Source organism: Bombina bombina, chromosome 1, assembly GCF_027579735.1.
Source record: "Bombina bombina isolate aBomBom1 chromosome 1, aBomBom1.pri, whole genome shotgun sequence".
NCBI classification, from domain to species: Eukaryota; Metazoa; Chordata; class Amphibia; order Anura; family Bombinatoridae; genus Bombina; species Bombina bombina.
Window position 1 is genome coordinate 355,961,699 of NC_069499.1, and position 12,130 is coordinate 355,973,828.

General features: G+C 37.3%; 1 protein-coding gene across 1 annotated transcript in view; it reads left to right on the forward strand.

The window, feature by feature from the left end:
- The window catches only part of SLC4A3 (solute carrier family 4 member 3), a 153,917-nt gene extending 143,559 nt beyond the window's left edge, over window positions 1-10,358 (forward strand). Inside the window, exon 18 of the mRNA XM_053689813.1 lies at window positions 10,281-10,358. Coding sequence (XP_053545788.1) covers window positions 10,281-10,358 — 78 coding nt within the window. The remainder of the gene's footprint in view (window positions 1-10,280) is intronic.
- The last annotated feature ends 1,772 nt before the right edge of the window (window positions 10,359-12,130 follow it).

A 12,130-nucleotide genomic window follows, 5' to 3' on the forward strand; every position in this document is an offset into this window, starting at 1 on the left:
CAGTGAGTGCTTTGTTCTATATCCAGTATTTACATTCATCTTAGCACCCTGGCATTTGACTACTGGTTTGTGAGAGTGCACTTACCCTACTACATATATATATAAATATATATATATACTTTGTGAATAACAAGTCTGATGTACAGTCCTTAAAACCTTTATCAGTATAATGTAGAAAGTATTAGGGCTGATGTAGTATATCATGCAGTATTTAGAATAAGAGTTTTTTTTACTTAGAAAGCTTGCAACTTGTTAGATCGTATAATATATGTGTTGGAGTAAATATCCAAGCATTCTACTTTGTCAAAGTCTCTTATGAAGTTTTAGTGATGACCTTTTATCTTTGCTGAAATTGCATTAAGTAGTTAGCCATTGCTGTGTACAGCACAATATACTTAAGGTAAAAGAAACGCTCACTCACCAAATCCGGTTTGTAGTATGTTTATCCGTATGGAGTCCCAATTCCAATCCCGGTCCTTCACTGCTGGATCTAAGCTGGGCACTTAGTGTCAAATGTAAACACGCCTCAGAAAGCAGTCCTGCTATTGCAGGGGGATGACTGTCGCTCCACTCGATATATATCAAACTGAGATGGTGAGCGGGTAAAAAGCTGGCTGGTAACGGATAAGCCCAATCCGCTTGAAATTAGAATAAAGGATATAAATTCTCACCGCTTTGGTGAAAATAACCAGCAGTCCAATGTGCCAAGAGCAAACATATAAAATGTAACTTTTATTAGTAAATGCAAGTAAAAATTATTTTTGAGAAAACAAGCATAGAGCAATATCACAGCCAGTGAAGCAGCCTGCAACTGTTCACCTACTCCAACATGTTTCGTGCCGTTACGGCACTTCGTCAGGGATAGGGTTAACTTCAACAAGCTTAGTTTAAAATACATACGTAATACAATCACAAGAGTCTAGCGTTTTCTGGCCTATCATCTCATGTGATTTAAAAAAACGTCATCAATTTTGATTAACTGTTTATATAGTGATTCTGGATTGCGAATACGCATATTACACTTTAAAAATATATAGTTAAAACTAACACTATTAGGTGATACAGTAGATGTAAGATTAAATGAATGATGTTAATACTTGTGTGTCAGTGAAGCTCCGATTTTGTTCTTAATCGGCCTTATGAAATCATTACTATATTTGTAAACTTGTTGCAAATTATTTTTATATAATGTTACAAGCATTTGTAAAGGGGAATAAATGTCAGAAACTTATAATTATAAGTTTACAGAAATATACTACTATTATATTCAGTTAGCAACTATTACTTTGTTGTATTTGAAGTCACTAAAGTTTCTATATTAGCAATGACAAAAACTAGAAAGAAACACAACAATAATAATAGAACAATAGCATAGATGAATAGAAGACTTGTTGTATAGAGACATAGGCAATTATTTTGCTGGATATGAATAACCGTGAAGCTTATAATATAAGTGAAAATATTAACAAATGTGAACTTTGATAATGAGAAAACTGGACGTTACTACTGATTCTGTAGCTAAGTGTATAAAACATTAATGGGATTACGGTTTACAGATATCAGTCCTGTGAAATGTGAATTATATTTTGCGTTATATTTAGTTATAATTAGTTAGATCACCACACTAGTTTTGTTTAACCACATTTTGAGTAACACTTCACAAAAGCTATCCACCGGGTGCAGTAAATACAAACGAAAATATAAATGTAAATATTTATAAAGGCTATGAGGCCTTTATAAATGCGAGCTCAAACCTATTGGCTGATTGCATCAGCCAATAGGATTTTTTCTACCTTAATTCCGATTGGCTGATAGAATTCTATCAGCCAATCGGAATCTAAGGGACGCCATCTTGGATGACATCACTTAAAGGTACCTTCATTCTGTGTTAGTCGTCGGATGTCTTGAAGATGGACCCGCTCCACGCCGGATGGATGAAGATAGAAGATGCCGTCTGGATGAAGACTTCTGCCCATCTGGAGGACCCCTTCGCCCGGCTTGGATGAAGACGTCTCCCGGTAAGTCGATCTTCAAGGGTTTTTTTTAAGGGTGTATCGGGTGGGTTTTATTTTTAGGTTAGGGACTTTGGGCGGCTAAAGAGCTAACTACCCTTTTAAGGGCAATGCCCATCCAAATGCCCTTTTCAGGGCAATGGGGAGCTTAGGTTTTTTTAGATAGGTTTTTATTTGGGGGGGTTGGTTGTGTGGGTGGTGGGTTTTACTGTTGGGGGGGTTGTTTGTATTTTTTTTTACAGGTTAAAGAGATGATTACTTTTAAGGGCTATTGGTAGTTTAGTTTAGGCTAGAGTTTTTTTATTTATTTTGGGGGGCTAACTTAGGTTAGGTTTTATTTTACAGGTACATTTGTATTTATTTTAGCTAGGTAGTTATTAAATAGTTAATAACTATTTAGTAACTATTCTACCTAGTTAAAATAAATACAAACTTGCCTGTAAAATAAAATTAAACCCTAAGCTAGATACAATGTAACTATTAGTTATATTGTAGCAAGCTTAGGGTTTATTTTACAGGTAAGTATTTAGTTTTAAATATGAATAATTTAGTTAATGATAGGAACTTTATTTAGATTTATTTAAATTATATTTAAGTTAGTGGGTGTTAGGTTTAGGGTTAGACTTAGGTTTAGGGGTTAATAACTGTAGTATAGTGGCAACAACGTTGGGGCTGCAGATTAGGGGTTAATAAGTGTGGGTAGGTGGTGGCGACATTGGGGGCGGCAGATTAGGGGTTAATAAATATAATGTAGGTGTCGGCAATGTTGGGGGCAGCAGATTAGGGGTTCATAAGTATAATGTAGGTGGCGGCGGTGTCCGGAGCGGCAGATTAGGGGTTAATAAGTATAATATAGGTGGCGGCAATGTCGGGGGCAGCAGATTAGGGGTTAATAAGTGTAAGATTAGGGGTGTTTAGACTCGGGGTTCATGTTAGGGTGTTAGGTGTAGACATAACTTTTATTGCCCCATAGGAATCAATGGGGCTGCGTTAGGGAGTTTTACGCTGCTTTTTGGCAGGTGTTAGACTTTTTTTCAGCCGGCTCTCCCCGTTGATTCCTATGGGGAAATCGTGCACAAGCACGTTACACCAGCTCACCGCTGACTTAAGCAGCGCTGGTATTAGAGTGCGGTAATGAGCAAAATTTTGCTCAACGATCACTTCTTGTCTTTTAACGCCGGGTTTGTAAAAACCTGTAATACCAGCGCTGCAGGTAAGTGAGCGGTGAGGGAAAACTACTCGTTAGCACCGCATAGCCTCTAACGCAAAATTCGTAATCTAGCCGAATGTAATGATTTCATAAGGCTGATTAAGAACAAAAACGGAGCTTCACTGACACACAAGTATCAACATCATTCATTTCATCTTACATCTACTGTATCACCTAATAGTGTTAGTTTTAACTATATATTTTTAAAGTGTAATATGCGTAATCACAATCCAGAATCACTGTATAAACAGTTAATCAAAATTGATGACGTTTTTTGAAATCACATGAGATGATAGGCCAGAAAACGCTAGACTCTTGTGAATGGATTACGTATGTATTTTAAACTAAGCTTGTTGAAGTTAAACCTATCCCTGACGAAGTGCCGTAACGGCACAAAACATGTTGGAGTAGCTATACAGTTACAGGCTGCTTCACCTATATATATATATTTATATGTGAATATCAGAACAAAGATGTATTGCTATGTTTGTTGTGAATGATGGGCAGGTTATGATTTGCACATACCTATTTGTGTACCTTGAAACCACTCAGCCTTTGGGAAGAATATGCAGCTTGACCTGGCCACTAACTTTTCTCTCATATACCAATACATTTGCCTAAAATATATACTTTTATATATATATATATATATATATATATATATATATATATATATATATATATATATATATATGAGAGTAAATAAACAGCGCTGTATACAGCGACCTGAGGAAGGGGCGTGGCCCTGAAACTAGTAGTGGTAACGTATACACAGAGTCTGGCCAGGCAAGTGTTTGCAGTTTCTCTCGCTCTTCATTTATCAGAGTACTATATGATTTTTAGTTTTTTAAAAGGTTTTTATACTTGTGATTTAATACTGCATATTTGTATGTTGTAAATTTGTATATTGTATGAAAGTGGGGACAATAGTGCTCCATTTCATCTCAAAAACTTTAATTTGCCCTCCATTGTGCAAATAGTTTTTTTAACCTATGTGTTAGGACTATATACAACAGCAACATTTAATACTATTGCTTTGTGAATAGGTATATGCTATATCTTTTTAAATGTTCTAAGACATGGTCTGTCAGTAAAATAAAGTGTTCTTTTCTACACATTGTGTATTTCTAGTTTATATTTGTTGTATACAGTGCTGTTTATATACTCTCATACAACCTTTCTTGTTCCTAAAAACAGCTGCAGTTCAGCCCTTAATCAAGTGATTAGATACCTAGGGCGCGATCCGATATACGGCATAGTTTTCGGCGCAAGCGAGGGAACCCGCGCTGCCTGTAGTTTTACCTCGCACATCGGGGTATCCAATATACCCCGCCGGCAGTTGCTAAAGTGCTGTAAGTCAGACAAACTAGCGATGTCCAGAAATAAGCGTAAGTACAAATTTCTGGAGTTGCCAGTGACTTACGGCACTTTAGAAACTGCCTGCGCCTACAAAAACTTACTAAAGTATAAAATCTCCCGTAACTGTCTAACCTGCCTCCCAAAAATAGCCCGACACGTATACCCCTATATCCGCAATCCCCCCTCTCACTCCTAATAATAAATGTATTAACCCCTAGACCGACAACCCCCCACAACACAATAAAGCCTAATTATTAACCCCTAAACCACCGCTCCCGGACCCCGCCGCCACTAAATAAAGTGTTTAACCCCTAAACCGCTGCTCCCGGACCCCGCCGCCACCTAAATGAAATGTATTACCCTCTAATCTGACCCCCCTACACCACCGCCACCTACATTAAATGTATTACCCCCTAATCTGACCCCCCTACACCGCCGCCACCTACATTAAATGTATCACCCCCTAATCTGACCCCCCTACACCGCCGCCACCTACATTAAATATATTAACCCCTAATCTGATCCCCCTACACTGCCGCCACCTACATTAAATATATTACCCCCTAAACCTAAGTCTAACCCTAACACCCCCTAACTAAATTATTATTTAAATAAATCTAAATAATATTAATATTATTAACTAAATAATTCCTATTTAAAACTAAATACTTACCTATAAAATAAACCCTAAAATAGCTACAATATCATTAATAATTACATTTTAGCTATTTTAGGATTTATATTTATTTTACAGGTAACTTTGTATTTATTTTAACTAGGTACAATAGCTATTAAATAGTTAATAACTATTTAATAGTTACCTAGTTAAAATAATTACACAATTACCTGTAAAATAAATCCTAACCTAAGTTACAAATACACTATCAATAAATTAATTAAATTAATTAACAACAATTAGCTAATATAAAATACAATTAAATAAACTAAACTATATTACAAAAAAGCAAAACACTAAATTACAAAAAAATTAAAAAATATTACAAGATGTTTAATCTAATTACACCTAATCTAAGCCCCCTAATAAAATAAAAAGCCCCCCAAAATAATAAAATTTCCCTACCCTAAACTAAATTACAAATAGCCCTTAAAAGGGCCTCTTGTAGGGCATTGCCCCAAATTAACCAGCTCTTTTACCAGCCCTTAAAAGGGCTTTTTGTGGGGCATTACCCCAAAGTAATCAGCTCTTTTACCTGTAAAAAAAAGAAATACAATACCCCCCCAACATTACAACCCACCACCCACACACCCCTACTCTAAAACCCACCCAATCCCCCCTTAAATAAACCTAACACTACCCCATTGAAGATCACCCTACCTTGAGCCGAGTTCACCCAGCCGGGCCGAAGTCTTCATCCGATCCGGGCAAAAGTGGTCCTCCAGCCGGGCAGAAGTCTTCATCCGATCGGGGCAGAAGAGGTCCTCCATCCAGCAGAAGTCTTCATCCAAGCGGCATCTTCTATCTTCATCCTTGCAGCGATGAGCGGCTCCATCTTGAAGACCTCCGGCGCGGAACATCCTCCTCGGCCAACGACTACCCGGCGAATAACTGGTCCTTTAAATGACCTCATCCAAGATGGCGTCCCTCAAATTCCGATTGGCTGATAGGATTCTATCAGCCAATCGGAATTAAGGTAGGAAAAATCAGATTGATTGATTTAATCAGCCAATCGGATTGAACTTCAATCCGATTGGCTGATTGGATCAGCCAATAGAATGCGACGTTGAATTCCGATTGGCTGATATGATTCTATCAGCCAATCGGAATTAAGGTAGGAAAAATCAGATTGGTTGATTTAATCAGCCAATTGGATTGAACTTCAATCCGATTGGCTGATTGGATCAGCCAATAGAATGCAACGTCAATTTTATTGGCTGATCCAATCAGCCAATCGGATTGAAGTTCAATCCGATTGGCTGATTAAATCAACCAATTGGATTTTTCCTACCTTAATTCTGATAGGATTCTATCAGCCAATCGGAATTCGAGGGACGCCATCTTGGATGACGTCATTTAAAGGACCAGTCATTCTTCGGGTAGTCGTCGGCCGAGGAGGATGTTCCGCGCCGGAGGTCTTCAAGATGGAGCCGCTCATCTCCGCAAGGATGAAGATAGAAGATGCCGCTTGGATGAAGACTTCTGCTGGATGGAGGACCTCTTCTGCCCCGATCGGATGAAGACTTCTGCCCGGCTAGAGGACCACTTGTGCCCGGATCGGATGAAGACTTCGGCCCGGCTGGGTGAACACGGCTCAAGGTAGGGTGATCTTCAATGGGGAAGTGTTAGGTTTATTTAAGGGGGGATCGGGTGAGTTTTAGAGTAGGGGTGTGTGGGTGGTGGATTGTAATATTGAGGGGGGGTATTGTATTAATTTACAGGTAAAAGAGCTGATTACTTTGGGGCAATGCCCCGCAAAAGGCCCTTTTAAGGGCAATTTGTAATTTAGTTTAGGGTAGGGAAATTTTATTATTTTGGGGGGCTTTTTTTATTAGGGGGATAAGATTAGGTGTAATTAGATTAAACTTCTTGTAATATTTTTTTATTTTTTGTAATTTAGTGTTTGTTTTTTTTGTAATATAGTTTAGTTTATTTAATTGTATTTTATATTAGCTAATTGTAGTTAATTAATTAATTTAATTAATTTATTGGTAGTGTAAAATAAATATAAATCCTAAAATAGCTACAATGTAATTATTAATTATATTGTAGCTATTTTATGGTTTATTTTATAGGTAAGTATTTAGTTTTAAATAGGAATTATTTAGTTAATAATATTAATATTATTTAGATTTATTTAATTAATAATTAAGTTAGGGGGGTGTTAGGGTTAGACTTAGGGGGTAATATATTTAATGTAGGTGGCGGCGGTGTAGGGGGGTCAGATTAGGGGTTAATACATTTAATGTAGGTGGCGGCAGTGTAGGGGGGTCAGATTAGGGGTTAATACATTTAATGTAGGTGGCGGCGGTGTAGGGGGGTCAGATTAGGGGTTAATATATTTAATGTAGGTGGCGGCGGTGTAGGGGGGTCAGATTAGGGGTAAATTTATATTTAATGTATGTGGCGGCGGGGTCCGGAAGCAGCGGTTTAGGGGTTAAACACTTTATTTAGGTGCGGCGGGGTCCGGGAGTGGCGGTTTAGGGGTTAAACACTTTATTAGGTATTGCGGTGGGGGATTGTGGTTGACAGGTAGATAGAAATTGCGCATGCGTTAGGTGTTATTTTTTTTTTTTTTTTGTAGGCATTTTAGGGAGTTACGGTGCTCCAATACTCAGCCAAGGGCTGCTACGGGTGCATTTTGTGGCGAGGTGAAAATGGAGTAAGTTTTCTCCATTTTCGCCACGTAAGTCCTTACGCTGTATATTGGATACCAAATTGCGCGTGTTTTCTATGTCAGTCTATGGGCAAAAAAACTACGGCCGAAGGGTGAAATATACGAGCGTAACTTCTATGTTACGCCGTATATAGGATACCAAACTAGCGCAAAATCTGGCGTCGCCGGCTTTTGCGGGCGACGCTGCATATCGGATGGGGCCCCTAGTATATACTAGTGGCATAAAATCTTTAGTTGATTGCAACTAAGCAACTAAAATATACATTTCTCAGTGTGTGGCGCTCTCTTTTTTTAACTACATACATATATATATATATATATATATATATATATATATATATATATATATACATACTTGCTTAAAGGAACAGTCATGATTTAAATAGCAAATGTAATTTTAAACAACTTTCCAATTTACTTTTATCACCATTTTTGCTTTGTTCTCTTGGTATTCTTAGTTGAAAGATAAACCTAGGAGGTTCAGATGCTAATTTCTTACAGCTAGATTACGAGTTTTGTCAGTAAAGACTTGCTTTGCTAATGAGCCGTTTTTTTCTCCAGCGCTCACTTTAAACAACGCTGGTATTACAAGTTTTCTGAATGGCTGCGTTAGCCTCAGAAAAGTGAGCGTTGAGTAAATTTAGCTCCACATCTCACTGTAATACCAGCGTTGCTTACGGTAGTGTTAAGCTGGCTAAAACGTGCTTGTGCACGATTTCCCCATAGGAAACAATGGGGCTGAGACGGCTTAAAAAAAACCTAACACCTGCAAAAAAGCAGCGTCCAGCTTCTAACGCAGCCCCATTGTTTCCTATGGGAAAATAAGAAATATGTCTACACCTAACACCCTAACATGAACCCCGAGTCTAAACACCCCTAACCTTACACTTATTAACCCCTAATCTGCCGCCCCCGACATCGCCGACACCTGCATTTTATTATTAACCCCTAATCTGCTCCGGACACTGCCGCCACCTACGTTATACCTATTAACCCCTAATCTGCTGCCCCTAACATTGCCGACACCTACATTATATTTATTAACCCCTAATCTGCCGCCCCCAATGTCGCCGCAACCTACCTACAATTATTAACCCCTAATCTGCCGCCCCAACGTCGCCGCCACTATAACTAAATGTATTAACCCCTAAACCTAATTCTAACCCTAACACCCCCTAATCTGTCTGGTCGGCAGATTAGGGGTTAAATAATTTTATTTTATTATGTGCGGGGGCCTCGGTTTTATGTTCCGGCATTAGCCCATAAAACTCTTAACTGCTGACTTTTAAATGCGGTAGAAGTCTTGACAGGAGAGGCTGTACCGCTCACTTCTTCCAAGACTTGCAATACCGGCGTTAGGCAAATCCCATTAAAAAGATAGGATACGCAATTGACGTAAAGGGATTTGCGGTAGCCAAAAGTCGCGGAAGAAAAGTGAACGGTACACCTGTACCTGCCAGACTTGTAATACCAGCGGGCGTTAAAAAGCAGCGTTTTAAGGCTAACGCAGAACTCGTAATCTATGCATTAGACTTTGAAGACTGCCTCTAATCTTAATGCATTTTGACCACTAGAGGGCATTTGTTCATGTGTTTCACATAGATAACATTGAGCTCATGCACGTAAAGTTAACCTGGAGTGAGTACTGATTGGCTAAAATGCAAGTCCGTCAAAATAACTGAAATAAGGGGGCAGTTTGCAGAGGCTTAGATACAGGTTAATTACAGAGGTAAATAGTGTATTTCTATAACAGTGTTGGTTATGCAAAGCTGGGGAATGGGTAATAAACTCTTTCTTTTTAAATAACAAAAATTCTGGTGTTGACTGTCCCTTTAAGTATGCATATTCATAGTTCACTGCAGGGCTCCTCAGTAATCACAGCATCCTCTCCCTTGATAGTTTTGTCCATATAAATGTTTAAATATGTGTTGTAAAAATACAAAAACTTTAAAATGTAAATTCATTATTTATTTTGTGTGCTTTTTTCTGAAAACAGTGTATTTGCATTCTCCCAAGAGAGGCTGAATTGCATCCTGCAGGTTTCAGAATCTGAATAATTTTTCCACTGTTCAAGGACTAGTAAGAAATAGTAAAAGACAAGCAAGAAATAAGGATGTTTCCTGTATTTAATATTGAGTGGGCTAATAACTGTTTCCCCACACTTGTTTATAGGGATCGGCCACTGTTAATAATTTGTTGTACAACAAAGGATATTATTATATGTTATCGTCCTGTTTATTTATTTTTTTACGTATATTTCTCAGTCTAGTTCTGTATGTTCTATTAACCATTCATGTCACTTGAGCATATGGGTTGTAACTAATATTTCATACTTTTATAACTCAGTTGGATTCTGAAGATGTTGAGCCAAATTTTGATGAAGATGGTCAGGATGAATACAATGAGCTGCACATGCCCGTCTAAGACTTAAAACCGCCTCTATGCTTCATCCCTTTCTTCAACCCAGCTCTGTCCAGCACTTTTCTTTATCGTATAATTGTTTCTTTGCTGAACATCTACTTGAGTTGACCTTGATGTGTCATGAACTTCTTTGTTAATCACTGAGCCTACCCTCCATTTCATTCATCAATAAGAAACACAGACTTGGAGTCCGATCCTGGTTTTGAATCTAACAAAGCACTGATATGTGGACTATGTACAGGACATGCACCACTCAGCCCAGAATTAAGAACGGCTTCATCTTTAGTTACACTAGACTTGTTGATTAATTGAGTTCATTGTAAAAATAATACTGTACATATTTATTTAACAAGATGTTTTTTTTAAACAAAGTAGCTACTGTTTGTGATGAGACTTATGTGAAAACCATCACACAGATCCAGATCTTTTCATTAACAACAAAGATCTTGTTTAATAATTTACTGGCAGAATATAATCACTTCCCCTTCTCTAAGGAAGTGACTCTCAATAGGTGTCAGAAAAATGCAGCTGAGTTCTAACTTTCTCATGATATATCCTTAAAGGGACGGGAAACCCCAACATTTTCTTTTTTAAACAACTTTCCAATTTACTTTTATTATCAAATTTGCTTTATTCTCTTGTTATCCTTTGCTGAAGGACTACTGGCAGCAAGATGAACACATCTAGTCAGCCAATCACAAGAGACAAATGTGTGCAGGTACCAATCAACAGTTAGCTCCCACTTGAGTAGGATATGTGTGTATGCCTTTTCAACAAGGGATAACGAGAACAAAGCACATTTAAAAAAAAAAAGAAAAGTGAATTTAAAAGTGTCTTAAAATGACATGCTCCTTCTGAATCATGCAAGTTTAATTTTGACTTTCCTATCCCTTTAAAGGTTTTAAGAAAGTGTTATAATATATAATGGCCTAGATTACGAGTTGAGCACAAATAATAGTTCTATTGCTTTCTCATTCTTTCATTCATATAACAAGTTGAAAGTAAAATATTGGTACTCGAGTGAAAGCTTCAAAGGCGCACTAATCCGAAAGTGTGTCAAGAAATAGTTTTGCTCTTCACACAGTATAAAATTATATTTATATACAGTATATATATATATAGATATATTCATATACACACATATATGTTTGAAATAATACGTGTGTTAACAATGATTTAAAGACATATGGTATATGACAAGGTTTTTGTCTGGGAAGGGCTTGAGGGTGTGTATGTACAGTATGTATACAAATGGAAAGTATTCTGTGTCACAGCTTTATATTGGAAATACATTTTCAATGTTTATTGCTTTTGCTCTGAATTTTCTAACACTAGAGTGTCCTTTATTGTATTAAAAAACAAAACCCTGGTCATTGATAGTTTTGTGAATATATTGATAATGTAATTCACAGTTTGAGAATGCTAACTGAGCTGTTCTTTACGCACAGGACATGAAAAAAAAAACCATCAGCGGGATGTGAGATGGATGAGTAGTTAGGAATACGTAATGCCAAGAGTTAGAAAGTATAAATTGTATACATAGTTACAAAATACATCTAAGCATGCATCTGTTGTAAAAAGGACTAATTTGTAATTTAAGAAATAATACATGACATTTATTTGAAAAAATAATCCCTAATGCAGTTATTGAGCTGTAACATCCATCCATACAGTATGTAACAGAAAACAAACAAACAAACAAATATATTTTACGTATAATAAATTGTTTTGTAGTATGTTATTTACCCCCCCCCCACACCAATTAGGTAAATTAA